The 17,122-nt window shown below is 46.6% G+C and overlaps 2 protein-coding genes across 2 annotated transcripts; one reads left to right on the top strand and one right to left on the bottom strand.

Annotated features, from left to right (window-relative positions):
* The first annotated feature begins 3,268 nt into the window (after nucleotides 1–3,268).
* LOC125538610 (uncharacterized) lies at nucleotides 3,269–5,206 on the top strand. The gene is made up of 3 exons (XM_048701869.2): nucleotides 3,269–3,563; nucleotides 3,688–3,757; nucleotides 4,016–5,206. The coding sequence occupies exons 1-3, from the start codon at nucleotides 3,501–3,503 to the stop codon at nucleotides 4,924–4,926; spliced, it is 1,044 nt and encodes a 347-aa protein (XP_048557826.1). The 5' UTR covers nucleotides 3,269–3,500; the 3' UTR covers nucleotides 4,927–5,206.
* Nucleotides 5,207–8,112: 2,906 nt separating this feature from the next.
* LOC125538611 (uncharacterized) lies at nucleotides 8,113–10,616 on the bottom strand. The gene is made up of 4 exons (XM_048701870.2): nucleotides 10,288–10,616; nucleotides 9,186–9,510; nucleotides 9,037–9,109; nucleotides 8,113–8,956 (listed from the first exon to the last, which is right to left on the bottom strand). The coding sequence occupies exons 2-4, from the start codon at nucleotides 9,492–9,494 to the stop codon at nucleotides 8,370–8,372; spliced, it is 969 nt and encodes a 322-aa protein (XP_048557827.1). The 5' UTR covers nucleotides 9,495–9,510; nucleotides 10,288–10,616; the 3' UTR covers nucleotides 8,113–8,369.
* Nucleotides 10,617–17,122: the final 6,506 nt, after the last annotated feature.

Genomic DNA, 17,122 nt, shown 5'->3' with positions numbered 1-17,122 from the left:
ACGACGCAGCACGGCGGCGTGCGGGGCTCATGGTCGCCGGCGGGGTTGCGACGTGGCGCTCGGCGTGGGAGGAGAAGCAGGGCGTGGTGGTGAAGCTGTGGGCCAGCACGGTGGCCTCCATGGCCGGCGGCCGTGCGGGTCGCCCAAGGTGAAGGGGCGACGCGGGAGGCAGCGACGAGCTTGAGGGTCGGCGGCACGCGGAAGGAGGGGATCGAGGGAGAGGGACGATTGGATCGGGAGAGAGAGAGGCTCCGAGGGAGAGAGATGGGGATCGAGCAGGAGGCTCTCCCTTGGTGCTAGGGTTAGCGAGGGAGAGAGGCTGGGCTGGCCTTCGGTCGCCTGGAGGCCCAGCTTGACCTTGGGCCACTTCGGTGGGAAGGGAAAAGCCAGGAGGCCTGCTTGGCTGGCCAAAAGAAAGAAAAGGTTTTCTTTTCCATATCTCAGAAAAAGAAAAGAGCCAAGGAATTTATTTGGAGGTTCAAATAAACCTGAAGTTAACTAAAATGGTATGTGACTACTTTGACACAATTTCAAAACTCCACAACTAGATTTGAAGCAAGGGGAGAAGGATGGAGGATTTAAATAATTTAGAGACGAGAGGAGTTTCAAATGCAAGTGTGTTATGGTCAATTCCAAATTAATCGAATATTTTATAATATCTTCCTAAATACTGAGAGGGTATGTTTTAAAGAGAAGCCACCACGTGAGTTCCCTCAATTTAAATGGATCGAAGATCCATACGGTTTATTTAGTTGAGTTGGAGAGATTAAAGACATGATGACATGATGCAATGATGAATGCAACAAGCAAAAATAAATCACACAACGGATCTCGGAAACCCTGGAAGGCATCTGAAGCTCCGGTCTTGGGGTGTTACAGTATCTTCTTGTGATGTGGAATGAGCCGGGAAGATTGCTTCTGCCTCTACCCGCTTGTTAAACGAACTCGATCGTTCTGAAGTGCATGTAGTCAACATAGGGCAGGGGAGAAACATCGAAAAGTCACCCTGGACTGTCGACTGCCAGCTCGAAAGAGCCAAACATGAAGGCCCGGCCCTGTGTGAATTTGCCAGCCCCCTCTGAATCTGCGCCCGGGGTTAGATCTCCGACCATCGCCACCCATGCCTGGCACGTCACTGACGGTGCAAAATACCTTCAGATCCCTCGGTAGGGTTCCTGGTGAGGTTGGAAGAACCGGGACGAAGCCCGCATGCACAATTTACCCAGGTTCGGGCGTCCGTAGAGCAATACCCTAGATCATGCTTTCTCTTATTGCTCATGATGATGGGGTTCCTTGTGCGAGGGATTACAATGGAGACGAAGATTGCTATCGAGAGTTATTCTTCTCTAGATGAGATACCCTAGAAGTTCCCCCTCTCCCCTTATATAGACCGAGGAGATTAAGGTGTTACATGGGGAGATGCGATCTAGGCCGCCGCCCTCCTTGTCTTGAGAAGTAAGTCGTCGCAAGGTCGGTTCCGCCCTTGTTGGGCCCCTCCGGCTCGGTTAGCCACCTCGGTGTCTTGGCCCCATCGCCGGCCCACCTAGTCGGGAGACAATGTTATGAGTGACTACTAATCTGGGACACCATCACCGCCCACCTTTGTGCCATGTCCGCCTGATCCGTAGCTCGCACGTCTGGTGGCGTCGGGTGCCTCATTCAGCGGTGGGCATAGCTCCCCTTCCCGCGGTGACGGTTCCGGCCTACGACCCGACTTCCTCTTCTTCGAATCTCGCTCTGACGGCTTCAGATTGCTTGGACTCGGCCAGGATGAAATCCTTGTTCGACCTTTAGATGCTGGCGGCAGCGACACCCACGGGTGTCATCCTCTTCTTGGAGGCGCTACCATGGCCATTATCTGTGCCCCTTTTTGAGCATCAGGGAAACCCTAGGTCCGGTTTTTCAGATCGGGCAACGACAACGTCTCGACATCGTTCTCCTTCGTGAAGGTGTTGACTTTTTGATTGCGACATCCCCGGCAGTGGATTTGGAGATGTTGGTTTGGTTTGGTTTGGGCTGCGGACGATGAGTTTAGGTGTGTCGTTTACCACCTCTTGTATTCACTCTTAACTCTTAACACTTTTCTATTAATGAAACTGCGTATTTCATGAAAAAAGTCAAAATTTGATTAATTAATCAACTATATAAAAAAGACAAAAACAGTCCCGTTTACAAAGAGGCCCGTTGCACTCAACGGAATCAACCTGCTCGTGCGCCGCCCCAGCCAGCCCCCAACCGTCCTTCTCATCCCGTCCCGAGGGCGGAGGGCAGTCTGGTCATTACGCGGGGGCGCCCTGCCCCCCGTTTCCCTCCCTCTCAGGCTGCAAGTGGGATGAGACACGGAAGTCCCACATAATGTCGCATCAACCCACATAATTATGTGGGATTAAGTGGGATGTCCACATAAAAATAATTGGGACTATGCGGGTTGCCACATACCCACATAATCTGAATGCAAGAATTGAAAATACAAAAAGTACATGTCAGGATAGAGCAAGTTCATACTGTTTACTCTCCATGTATTAAGACTACAACCTGTCAGGATACAATAAGTACATAATCTGAATGCAAGATAAATTGCATTAATACAACCTGCCATCCTTTATTTGCAGCAAGACTAAAGACAAAATCAATTGCAATAAGACTAGAGGCTACAGCAAGATGAATTTTTTCAGCTCTTCAAGATCTTCCATCACCATCAACCTGCCATCCTTTCTTCAAGTAGCAAACTAGCAACCCATATTTCCTGTCAAAAAATATGTCTGTCAGTCCATTTGCATCATAAGAATCCATTTTACAGGATAACTTAGGACTTTACAAGAAACATTGGAAGTCAAACAAGTAGCAAAGTAGAAACATTGAAAGTCAAACAAGAGCCATTGGGAAGGTGGACGGCGGCGCTAGATCGACCATTGGGAAGGTGGACGGCAGCGCTAAGCTGGCCATGGGGGAGGCGGCGGCGGCGGCGTGCCCTGCCCTAGTGGCGAAGAGGGAAACGAGGAATTAAGTGGGTCATAGGTGAAAAACGTAAGTCAGCCTACTTAGCCCACTTTCTAAATCGCAGGTTACGCGGACGTCCACGAGCAGAAATTAAGTGGGTTTTTATGTGGGCGCCGTGGACGGCCCGTGTCCGCTTGCAGCCTGACCTCCCTCCCTCCCTCCCTCGCCACCTGTGGCCCGTCCGGCCAGGATTAATTAAAGCGAAGGGGAAGAAACGCAAACGCCAAAAGCCCCGGAAAGATTTTGCCTTTGCTTTCTTCCCAATAACCTCCGCCCCCGCCTCGCCTCGCCCCGTGTGTTATCTATCCCCGTCCTGCACATCCACCCATCCCGCCGCCCTGCGCTCCCTCGTCTCCCCCACCCCCCACCGTCTCTCTCTCCCTCTCTCTCTCTCCTCCGCGCCGCTTTCTAGGGTTTTTTCCCTCGCCCGTCCCGCGCACGCACGCCCGCACCCGCCCGCAGAGGAGGCAGCCGGCCGCAAGGTCTCCGCCTAGAGGAGGATGGGATACGACGGCGCCCCCTCGCCCGCATCGGCCGCGGCGCGCGACGCCAAGAAGAAGAGGGTAAGTAAGGGGGCCGTGTGTGTGGTGTGATCTGCGATTCGATTTGGGGGCCGGGGCGTCCCCCGGCTCCGCTGCGGATTGCGCGGCGTTCTGATCCGATCTGCCGATTTTTCGTGTCCCGCAGGGTAACCGCTCGTCGGCCAAGCTGAAGCAGTGCAAGCTCGACGCCCGCCGCGAGCAGTGGCTGTCGCAAGGTCTGATCTCGTGCCTGCTCATGTATTCTTTTATGTATTCTTGGTCTTTTCCCTTGCCAATCCCGGAAGTTGGGATCTCTGCACTGTGTATCCTAGTTGCGTCTCTCGTCTTTGGGTGCCTATGGGGGAGTTTGGATACTTAGGGGAATCTGATTATTTCGGCACAGGGGTGATCTAGGTGCTACAAATTGATAGCTTTTATTCAACATGATATTTTGGGTTCAAATTCTGATCTTTTTGCGTTTTGGATTGGTCTAGTCAAGGATGGGAAGGAGGCCACGGCCAAGCCTTTGCCAGCGGGCGCAGGATCAGGGGCAGGGTCGAATGCTGGGTCGCCAATCCTTGCTTCGCCACACCCTCCACTCCCCAGGCGGCGCGCCGATGCAAGGTCAAGGGGTGGTGTTCTGGAGGATGACAAGGAGGATGCTGGAGCTACCGGGCATGAAGTAGGTGGCAGCGACCTTGACTCCCCCATGCACAGCCCTTGTTCAGACAACTCTCGAGGTGGAGGCTGTACTCAGAGTAAGCGCTGCTCCAGCAATGGAGGTGGCCCCAGCCTCAGCAGTGTGAGCAGTCTATGGTCCAGTTCCAGGAGCGTGAGTGATGCCGAGGATGATGACACAGGCAGTGGCCCTGAGGAGGAAAACGGGGTGCTGGATGATTGGGAAGCTGTTGCTGATGCACTTTCAGTCGATGATAACAGTCATTGCCACCAGAGTTTAGGTACCACGATGCCCCCAGCAGCTACAAGTGAGTCGGCACCTCTGGCAAATACATCAAAAAGAACAGAGCCTATTCGTAGCAATGCAAGAGCTTGGACACCAGATGATACGTTCCGTCCACAGAGCTTGCCCAGTATCTCCAAGCAGTCGAGCTTCCCAGCGAGGATTGGCAACTGCTGGGGGATGGGTATGAGTGCAGCACATCAGAGTATCCTCTCTATGCCATTATCTTGCCCGATATGCTACGAGGATCTTGACCCAACAGACTCGAGCTTCCTCCCCTGCCCTTGCGGGTTCCATCTGTGTCTCTTCTGCCACAAGAGGATCCTCGAGGCGGATGCGCGTTGCCCAGGGTGCAGGAAGCTATACAATTCAGGGTCTGCAGGAGAAGGAGCGCCAACACCAGTGCGTCTATCCCGTTCTTGTAGCATGGGTCCAAGACACTAGGCTGTGTGAAGGCTATGATAGCTCTATGCCGTAGTTCTGCTTTGCATGTTACTGTCGGATATGCTGGTTTTGTTGCGTATTGTCTGTTTTTGGTATAAAGAAATGTGAATATTTGAATAGATGCTGTGCCCATATAGAGTCTCCAGGACCTTGGTATCCTTTTTGTACTGATGCATTGGGTGTGATGCATATGTTGCTGGAGATTGGAGAGGACCTTTTGTTGTTACAGTTCGTGAGATCATATATAATAGCTATGGTGACTGTTATTTCCTTGCCACTAGTACACTGTTATCAGTTGAGTCATGTTCACCTAAGTCTAGTTCTTGCTCTTTTTTTTTTCACTTATGTGATGATCTACTAAGGCAAATGGACATTCTCCTGTATTAAAACGCTTGTCTAATCTTTATAGTCTACTTTACATAAATGCTGATGTTTGGTCTTCACTGACAAAATTCCATGTTACTCAACTAAAGTAAACTCCTACCTTTTATCATTATCAGTATTTGTTTTATATATCTTCACCGTATTATCATTTCAGGCTCTGGTCATCAAATAGTCTGTGTGGGTGGGCTTTCCTATGATTCTGATCTTGGCAAGGAAAATATTTCGCTATTGTAGTACAACTGTGTGTGGTGTGTTGTCTCTCTCTAATTTCTTTATTTTGGTTTAAACTTCATAATGTGTTTTGACTCAGCCTGGCAACTTTAAGATGCAAATGTGAACTGTGATTTAGTAAAGAAACTCCTTGGACTATCTATACAATGTACTTGTTTTAGCCTTCTACAAGCTAGCGTTTCTTGGTATGATACCTGTTTTGCATCTATATATATGTTAGTTTCTTGCGTTCGATCTTATTATACTCCCTCCATTTTTTCATACTTTGCATATTAGTTTTGTCTTAAGTCAAAACTTTCTGAAGTTTGATCAAGTCAATAGAAAAAAAATCAACATTCACAATACCATATAAATATCATTAGATCCATTATGGAATATGTTTTCATATTGTATTTATTTGGTATTGTAGATGTTGCTATTTTTGTTGTAAATTTTGTCAAACTTCATAAAGTTTGACTGAAAGACAAAAGTCTAATATGTGAAGTAAAAAGAAACGTAGGGAGCACTACAGGTTGTGCTATTACTCATGTTTTGACCTATCTTAAATTTTATTGATGATGCGGTTATCAATGTTTTTCCACATGTTAATCAGAATGGCCTCACAAATAGAAATAATGACTAACCTTTGGACATTTGATAACTGATGGCCGTAGCATTTGACAGTCTCGAAATCCTTGGATGTCGATATTGCTACTTATTCCCATCTGGCATATAATGTGAGTGCTTTAACTTTAAGCATTTTGTTTAGAAGCTAATATTGCTGGGCTAAAATATTAGACCTTAAGCTATTGCGAAGCTCCATTTACCCCTGAGACCTAAACCAACTTAATTATTAGGACAAAAAATGCCCCAGAAAAGCTTGTCTTGTGCTTTATTATTGGCATTTAAAATATATACCACTCCCTCCGTTTCTTTCTAGTCTGCATATAACTTTTGTCTGAAGTAACTTATAGAAAAAAGAATCAACATTTACAATGCCAAAGGAATATCTTTAGATTCATTACGGAATGTAGTTTCATATTATGTATATTTGATATTGTAGATGTTGATTTTTTCTTAATACAAATTTGGTCAAAGTTTGTAAAGTTTGACTAGACACAAATCTTATATGCGGAGTAAATAGGAACGGAGGGAGTACATGGGTGGTAGCACTAACCATGGGTTGTCCATCACAGGTGAAAGCAGCCTGAGCTATGAATATCAGTATTGGAACTGTCAGGATAGATGCAATCACCATTGACCTGTGAAATAGTTAAGTGTTTTGCATCTTGTAATGGCTTGAGTGCCATGGACTGGTTGAAGTTAACCGCACGTCTTGGTCCACCAATCTGCATTCCTGGTTAGAGAAATAAACAGGCTTTTGTTTGTTAGAATGCTATAATGATTGTGGGTCCTGGCATGATCCAGTTACTTAATACTTGTAGCCCCCTTTATGCAAATGTTTGGTAGATTGTATTGGATGTTCATGCAATGTGTGTGCCAATAACAGCTAGCAGGTGTCCATGTGGCACTTTTCAAGGTGACATTGTGACAACCTCACATGCTGTCTTGGGCTGTGAAAAGAATTGTGGGTTTTCTTGCCTGGTTAACGAGAGAGCTGAATGGCACAAGAAAATATGGAATGCTGTTTGCAACATTTTTTTTATTACGCTTGGATGTGCACTGCTGAACTCTGCCATTGCATTGAGATACTATTGCGTTCCGGGATTGATATTTACACGGTTGGCCTGTTGTATGGGCATTTTGAAGACGGGTGCAGTGCGCCTCCGAATCATCCATTTGTTGTCCTATGGCGGTGGCTATTAGATGCCAGTTGCCAGGGTAACGCCGCCCTCTTTCTGTTGATGCAGCGACCTGAATTATATTTTGCGCATTGTATTATCATCACAACCAAGGTAGATGAATGTTAGAACTGCACATTGGGTTCTTTCTTTATCATCGCAACCAAGGTAGATGAATGTTAGAACTGCACATTGGGTTCTTTCTTAGATCTAGATGGAATGAAATAGTGAAATAGAATAAAAAAGGCCCTTTTGGAAGAAAATGGAAGAATAGTATGTGATATATCCCACTTGGACAAAAAATATGTTGAAAGCAATTTCCTCTTATCCTCACTTTGTTCCTTAATATAACTACTTAAAAATCCCCTTACAATCATGAATCCAGTTTTGAAGGACTTCCTCCCTGTGTGAGCTTGCATCACTAGTTACTAAAGAACGAAATGGCTGGCCTCCGGTTGTACTTTTAAACAACTGTCTGAAGTTTAACGAAATGGTTGTACTAAGGCCCCATTTGAAACGGGTGTAAATTTTGTGTGTCCACCGGTATTCAGTTCAAGTTTGAGCTAAATACCGATGAACATGCAAATTTTACACCCATTCCAAACATCCCTGGATTCAAAAAAATATCTCAAAAGCAAAAAAAAAGGCAAAAAAATAATTCCTAATGTGATTTTATCTGATGCCAATATTCTAATCACGGCGCAAGCCCACAAGGGCTAATGGAAACATCATTTGAGAAATCAAAAAGAAAATCCATGGCGTTTTGGGCATTTTGGTAGAACGCAACTCCGAAAAAACACTTGTGTAAATTAGCTAATAGCGAAGCAAAAACAGATCAAACAACAAAAGTGATACACTACATACCGCTACTAACCACAGAACCAAATAATTGGCATGAAGCATGGATTGCATGAGTACACATGGCGAGTCACGAAATACTTCTATCACCCTAAAGTATGCTACAACCTACTCCGTACCAAGGACTCCAGGGTGTGGAAGTTCACATTTAACCGGAGACAAGACACCGCGATGCGCTACAACAGCTGATTAACAGAGTAACCTGTTGACTTCCCTCTTCAGCCACAGAGCGCGAAGCCTCGGCTCATACGAGAGAAAGATCTCCCGGTTCACCGAATCCTTGAAGACATCAGCAGCTAGAACCCTGACCTGATCAGACACATCGGTCATAGATTGGAGAGCCTTGATACACCTTGAAATCGAGAACTGCTCGCCATCCTTTTTGGTTTGTTCTTTCGTGCGAGCCTGTTTCATTCTGAAGTCTAGATAAGCCTCCATGGTCTGTTGGATGTCAGACGCCTTGCGCTTCTTGCGCTTGTCCTTTTGTGGTTCTATGCAAGAACTTGACTGCGCGGGTTCATCGGCTCTTTGTTGTGGCTTTGGGTCTGCCCCAGGCTGTGGTCTTTCCAATGCCTCTTCATCGTGATTTTGCAGAAGATCGACATCTTCCAGACCTTGTGATCCTAGCTCCAGAGTTCTTTGCAGTGCGCTGATATTGTTCTCACCCTCATCGATGCTTCCAGGAACCAGTGCAGAAAGTCTTCTAGACATGCTTCGCAGTGTGCTGGTGTTGTTGTCTTCCTCGTCAATATTGCCAACCCCTTCAGGAATATCCCCTATCATGGTAGCAGATTGGTTATGTTGTGTTGCCCTCTCAACAATGCTTTTGAACAAATTAGAAATGGAAGAAAATTACTTTCAAGCAACATCTCCAGCGACTGAAGCAATGGAAAACTCTTACTTTGGTACTTCCGCGCTTTTGGTGACTCCTAGTAAAATAAAAATGAACGGTTAAATATCACTTGGTCATATGAATAATCAGTAGAGTAGGAGTTAGAATCTCACATCGATTATCTCATCCCAGATTTCATCTGTTGTTCTGATCATAGAAGCATTCTGGTCCCATGAAACACCATCACGCTGAAGGATGGATTTTATCAATTTATAGTCTTTCTTCAGCTGAGTCTCATGTTCCTGAATTTGAACTTTAGTAAACCCTGCATCTGGGTGCCTATCATTAAAGTCCTTAACAATTTTCTTCCATCCCTCGCTTCTCCAACCGTTTGGAGTCCTATAGTGTGAATTATTGTTCTCATGTAGTATATCAATAAGCCCCTTTTCAAACTTCATCACCCACCTTGCTCTGTTCGCCATTTAACCTTGGAACAAGCTACAAAGCACCAATTGTATTGCTCAGATAATGGCAACCAAAGACAAAAAAATAAATATCAAGTAGCCGCTAGTGCAGTTCAACAACAAAAAATTGAGTCAGGATTACCTAGTCAGTGTACTACATTGGATATTTGGGTCAACGGTCACTCCTATTTTTTTAGTGAGGACTATAGCTAATGCATTGGATACAAGGACAGGTAACATTTACATCATAACAACAATATCCCGCAACGATGAAAGGAAAACAAAAATACACACGGCATTAGTAGCATTGATATTTCGATCCAGCAATTTTAGCTCGTTAGAAGATGATTTGACGACCACTTGATACGAGAAAGGCCCTTCCTACAGATGATGCCACCCAGCCATTCCAAGAAACAAGAGGTCTCAAAGCAAAACATTATCCTAAAGCACAATGTCAAAACAAACAAGAGCATCATCCTCTTCTTGGTTCTGGGGCAGGAATATGGGATTTCACAACAAGTGGAGCAGACTAGCATCGACAACAATGCATGTTACAAATTGACTCAGTGGGCGAGCAATCGAAACAGGGGTGGAATACTACATTTTTTCTTCTGAAAAAAAATTGCCATCAGATAGTTCGACTTGAGGGTAACAACACCAGAATAGATGCAGATGGACAATCCTATCAATGGGATGGAGTTCACTAAGATCGATCTTGAGCAAGAAATAGCTGGCTGGATTTGGTTGTTCACAGGGAACAAATTACCGGAGCAAAACGAACAGCGATCCAACCAAGCTAGGGTTTCCTTACCAACCAACCAAAGGAGCCGCGTCGAGTGGGCCTTCCTCTCCACACCGACCCAGTCGGAGTGAAGAGGACGCCTGCTCGCCTGGTAAGCGTGCTTCGTCGAGATCTATGGCGGGTTTGACCGGCGGCGCGACCGGAGGAAGCCGGCGGCGTCGGAGCTAAGGGGAGAGGAATATTTTCCTCTTTCCCGGTAGGGTCGCTGAGTTTGGGTTTTTGCGGGGGTGGGAATGGAAAATGTTTGGTTGGATTAGCATTGTTTGGATGGTGGTGGATTGGGAGACACCGAGAGGGTAGTGGGTTGGGCTGGGTCGGGTTGAGATAAACAGCGCTGCACGTCCTGCCCTAAACCATGGGGACTGGGATTTGGGAGACAGATAGGGTAGATGATCTCCTGTGAACGATGGAGACCATTTGAAATACTTCCAATGGTTTTCTTATAATAAACATATGACTTCACCATAATACTCCGTCCGTCCTAAATAAGTATCTCAACTTTATACTAACTTTAATATAAAGTTGTACTAAGGTTAAGACATTTATTTTGGGACGGAGGGAGTATTATTGGAAAAATTTTATGACTCATTTGAATATTTGATGTTTCAAATTCATTTTTGGGAACTTATAAAACCCTACCAACGTTTCTCTGGATCTGGTTACTGCCTCGGGTGCGGATCCGCCGCCAGATGGGTCATGGTCCCTCCCCCTGACCCTTTGTCCATGCGAGCAAGGTGGGGCGGGCAGTTCCCATCCAATTTGGGCCTCCGTTGGGTTGGGATCAATCCGGATCTCGATGTGTCGGCGCCGCAATTGGCGGTCGGTGGCTAGTGGGGTGGGGTTCGCCGTTGTCGATGGGCGTGAGGCAAGGAGTTGTCCGGAGATGGGAAGGAGTGGCCTTTTCGTCCTCTCCTGTGATGGTCGATGGTTGTAGGCATGGAACGGGGACGGTCTTGGGGACCAAGAATGCCGGGGCAATGGTTCCGAATGGCGCGATACACAAATTGGCTCTTTGGTGAGTAGTGTGCGCCTGGTGTTGGTAGTGTGTTTCGATCATGTGGGTGGCCATGTGTGTTGTGGTGTGTTATCTTGACGAAGTTGTCGCATCGGTGGCGGCCAAGCCATGAGATGGATATGGTACCCCATGTTTCATCGTGGTGGGGTCCTACTCATGGAGGGGCTAGTATCCTGCTCGCACGATGTGATGGGGATGGGGCCGAGTGAAAGCTTTGCGCCTCAGTGCCGACGGCGACAATGCATGTGGGCGTTGTGATCTTCTTGGGGGGCCATCTTGGTCCCTACCTTATGTAACGCTCTCGATGCGGTTATATCTTCCACGTGTCGAAGCACGACTTAGAGGCATAACCGCATTGAAAGCAATGTCGCAAGTGAGGTAATCTTCACACAACCCATGTAATACATAAGGGAAAGAGATACATAGTTGGCTTACACTCGCCACTTCACACAATACATGAATAAAACATTACATCATCCAAATACACTCAAGGTCCGACTACGGAACCAAAATAAAAGAAGACTACCCCAAATGCTACACAGATCCCCGATCGACCCCAACTGGGCTCCACTACTGATCAACTGGAAACGGAACAACATAAAGGACAAGATCTTCATAGAGCTCCTCTTTGAGCTTGGTTGCGTCATCTGCACGGTATCCTCGACACCTGCAAGCTGGTTTTGGAAGTATCTGTGAGTCACGGGGACTCAGCAATCTCACACCCTCGCGATCAAGACTATTTAAGCTTATGGGCAAGGTAAAAGGTATGAGGTGGAGCTACAGCAAGCGACTAGCATATATGGTGGCTAACATACGCAAATGAGAGCGAGAAGAGAAGGCAAGGCACGATCGATAAAGCTATGATCAAGAAGTGATCCTAGAATAACCTACATCAAGCATAACTCCAACACCATGTTCACTTCCTGGACTCCGCCGAGAAGAGACCATCACGGTTACACACGCGGTTGATGCATTTTAATTAAGATCAACTTCAGGTTTTCTACAACCGGACATTAACAAAATCCCATCTGCCCATAACCGCGGGCACGGCTTTCGAAAGTTTAAGACCCTGCAGGGGTGTCCCAACTTAGCCCATCACAAGCTCTCACGGTCAACGAAGGATATTCCTTCTCCCAAGACAATCCGATCAGGCTCGGCATCCAGGTTACAAGACATCCTCGATAATGGTAAAACAAGTCCAGCAACACCGCCCGAATGTGCCGACAAATCCCGATAGGAGCTGCACATATCTCGCTCTCAGGGCACACTCAGATGAGCAGTCCGTACAACTAAAACCAGCCCTCGAGTTTCCCCGAGGTGGCGCTGCAAGGGGCTCTAGTTTAGACCAACACTCAGAGGAGCACTGGCCCGGGGGGGTTAAAATAATGATGACCCTTGAGTCTGCAGAACCCAAGGGAAAGAAAAGGCTAGGTGGCGAATGATAAAACCAATGTTGGGCATTGCTAGAGGAGTTTTATTCAAGGCGAACTATCAAGGGGTTCCCATTATAACCCAACCGTGTAAGGAACGCAAAATCCGGAAACATAACACCGATATGACGGAAACTAGGGCGGCAAGAGTGGAACAAAACACCAGACATAAGGCCGAGCCTTCCACCCTTTACCAAGTATATAGATGCATTAATTAAATAAGAGATATTATGATATCCCAACAAAATATCCATGTTCCAAACATGGAACAAGCTCCAATCTTCACCTGCAACTAACAACGCTATAAGAGGGGCTGAGCAAAGCAGTAACATAGCCAAACAACGGTTTGCTAGGATAAGGTGGGTTAGAGGCTTGGTTCAACAATATGGGAGGCATGATAAGCAAGTGGTAGGTATCGTAGCATAGGCATAGCAAAAGAGCGAGCAACTAGCAAGCAAAGATAGAAGTGATTTCGAGGGTATGGTCATCTTGCCTGAAATCTCGCAAGAAAGAAGAACGAGTCCATGAAGAAGACAAACGGACGTAGTCGAACGGGTCCTTACAAACGCGACATTATCGGAACCAACCCGAAGAAGCAACACCAGAAAGAAGCACACAACATAGTAAACAAACCACACACGAACATGGTATGATATGCGGGATGCGGTATGCGATGCATATGCAAGATTTGGAAAGGAATGATTGAATCTGGCCTCAACTTGGAAATCCAAGAGTGCCACTGGAAAGGTGAGGTGATTTCAGTTGAAATCGATATAAAGATCACCGGAATCGGATGCACGGTTTGAAAATGGCAAGCAAAACAAATATGGCACCGGTTTGCGATTAACAGCAAGTAGCCATCTAAATGCATCAACATAAATATGCTACAGCACTCAAACATGTCAACAAAATACATGGCAGGAATCCACTCAAGATGCTTGACAAAAGATGAACACCGAGCTACGGCTAATTCACTCAATAGCAAGCTCAAACAACCATGGCAAAAGTGAAAATGATAACAGGTTTCAGACTTAGTGAAATTAACACAAGTCTGGAATTTATCATCAGGAAGCACATTTTAGAGCATGAAAAGTACATGCTACAGGAACTTAACATGGCAAGGCAAGGCATGACATGAAGCTACTCAAAGCACTTAACAAAAGTCCCTTAGTGACCTTGAGCCAAAAGGGATCAGAAAATACGATTGCAAGCATGTGAACATGGCAAAAACATAAACAGATTCAGACTTAGTGAAAAACTGGAGTATGCAAATCAGTTAATGAGTAGGCATGTTTGCGAGCTCGATGCACTCACTACAGAGCATGTCATGACAAACTAAGCATGCATCCATCAAGAATACATGGCATAGAAGCTATACATGGCAAGAACAACAACATAGCGCGCACGGATCAATAGCAACATCCTCGGCAAAATCGCTAAACATGTCAACAATCTGTCAGGATTCACTTTATAACAAAAGTAGAGCTCGATTGACTCAAGCTAGGGTGCTCCATAATTGCAAACAAAGACATGGATGGATAGATCACCACATTGTTAACAAAACATCATTACTGATCATCCTCAAAAGAGGCATGGATCACTAGGAAACAACATGAACATATGGCATAACAACAAAATCACGACAAGGACTTAGTGAAATTCTAAGTCCCTGAAAACATCGTTATCGATTACGCTACTTTGCAAGCTTGTGCTAGTCACCACAAATATCACAAAAATACATGGCAAGCACCTCTGCAAAGATAGCATGGCATATAACAAAACACATGTAGAGCTCAGGATCATAGCATGCACACATTAATCATGGCAAAAATGACAAAATGTCATTTGCTGAAACAGATCGGACAAATTCCTCACATAGCCCTCTTCCAACAGCATTTCGGGCATCAAGATGAGCTCAAATGAAAATGATGCAATGAGATGAAATGATGTACTCGTTGAGGCGAACATTTTGATATGCTACACGCATGAATCGGAGCTACGATGATGGAGTTGTGATGTGATGAAAAATGCTAGAAATTATTCAGATCTAGGACTTAGAGAGATTTTTACCCCGCGAAAAAGTCAACGGCCGGATCTGGGTCGCGGAGGCAGAGTGGATCGGGTCGGGTTCGAGGCAGAGAGGACTCGGGCGGCGACGGCGTAGTCTCCGACGAGCTCGTCGCCGGCGAGGACGGCGCGGAGGAGCGCGGAGACAGGCGGAGGCGGGCGGCGCGCGTCGCGGCGGCGACGGCGTAGTCTCCGGCGAGGACGGCGCGGAGGAGGGCAGAGACAGGCGTCGCGCGTCGCGGCGGCGCACGGCGACGATGCTCGGTGTGGGGCGCGCTGGCGGCTGCGCGCGGTTGGCGCGGCGAGGCTCGCCGCCGGCGGACAGCTCGGGCGCCGGCGAAGACCGTGGTGGCGGCACGGCTGTGGACAGCCGGGGCGAGCGGCGGTGGAGGGAGAGCCCGGCGCGGCCTGATTCGGCCCCGGGGCGGGCCGGATCTGGGCCCCAGGTGGCCGGCGCGATGGTGGGAGGCGTCGAGGACACGTGGCACGGCGGGGTTGGCGCGGGAGGCGGCGGTGACGACGTGGCAAGACCTGATTGGCCGGGGCGACGTGGAGGCTGGACATGTCCGGCGCGGTTGGACATGTCCGGCGGCGCGAGGAGGAAGACGCTAGGGTTTCGTCCGCGAATTTTGACGGGGTGCACATATTTATAGGTAGAGGGAGCTAGGAGAGTCCAAATGAGGTGCGGTTTTCGGCCACGCGATCGTGATCGAACGACCGAGATGATGGAGGAGGTTTAGGTGGGTTTTGGGCCACTTTGAAGGGTGTTGGGCTGCAACACACACGAGGCCTTTTCGGTCCCTCGGTTAACCGTTGGAGTATCAAACGAAGTCCAAATGGCATGAAAATTGACAGGTGGTCTACCGGTAGTAAACCAAGGCTGCATGACAAGTCTCGGTCCAATCCAAAAACGTTTAACACCCGCACACGAAAAGAGGTAGAAAGGGACACCGGGTGACATAGGAGCGCCGAATTGCAAAACGGACAACGGGGAAAATGCTCGGATGCATGAGACGAACATGTATGCAAATGAAATGCACATGATGACATGATATGAGATGCATGACACGCAAGCAAAGACAAGGCAACAATAACGAATAACTGGGAGACACCTGGTACATCGGTCTCGGGGCGTCACAACACTCCACCACTATGAGAGGATCTCGTCCCGAGATCTAGAATGGCACCGGAGGGAAAAACGAAAGAGAAAGAGAAAAGGTAAAACTAAGTTGCTTCTTTGACAAACGAGTGAGACCAAAGAACCTTGAAAAGGTTAAGCCATTTCGAGAAAATAATACAACAAAGATGAATAAAGTTGAAAACCTCCGTTAGAAACAAGGAACAAGGAACAACAAATTCGGACAGCACTCCGGTTGAAAAGAGATGAAAGACTTGATAAAATGAAAGATCTTGAGCAAAGGGACACAACACTCCGGTTAAATGGATAAGCATGACAAGAACAAGATCCTGACAAGAACAAGAAGAAGGTTTGAAGAGAGCAGCAACACAATGCCTCCGGGAGAAATGAAAGAAAGGAATGAAAGGAACGGGGGAAAAACAACATCTTCTACCTCCAATGAGCTTGCAAAGGCATCTTAAGGAGAAAGGTCGAACGGAGTTGTTGGAAAACCAACAATGAAAGGATAAGCTTGATATGGTCTTATGGAATACATCTCAAATTATGAGGTGACAACCTGCCACTAACAAAACCAAAGATTGGATTGATATCAACAAGGAGACGAGAAACTTATTCACCAGGAGGATAAATGAAGAACTTGGGTCATTTATAAGCACCATAAATAGCAAAATCCTTAGGGAAAAGCTTTAGGTGAAATATAACCCAAGATAACTCAAATGACGAGATTGATGGATTCAAAATATCTCATTCTTAACAACATGTGAATCATGAAACATGACTCAAAATATCAACAATGACATAATACCACCTCCAATGATACGGAAGGAAGAATTGCACTCTGGATTGCAAGATGAAGAATGCTTGAGCTCCTTAGAAAAGAATCTTAATGAACACTTCGAGAATGAATTAAATCATAGATGAACCATCATGTAGAACCTCCGTGAAGAACTCCGGTAACAAAAGAATGATCAAACGGAAGGAAAGAGAAGTTGAAAACATAAAGTGAAACCTTGTAATGATTTAGAAGGAGCTTCGCGACGATACAAAGCGGAAAGGCTTGGAACTCCGGAAAAGAAAAGATAAAGCCTCTCGAACTGAGAATGTGATATGATGAACCTCCGGAATAAGGAATTAATCACTTCGATGAAACAAGAATAAGAATTATGTTATGCTTATCCTTCACCAATTTAAAAT

This window comes from Triticum urartu, chromosome 2A, assembly GCF_056163025.1.
Source record: "Triticum urartu cultivar PI428250 chromosome 2A, HENAU_Tu73, whole genome shotgun sequence".
In the NCBI taxonomy this organism is placed as follows: domain Eukaryota; kingdom Viridiplantae; phylum Streptophyta; class Magnoliopsida; order Poales; family Poaceae; genus Triticum; species Triticum urartu.
This window is presented reverse-complemented; position numbering and strand designations above follow the sequence as displayed.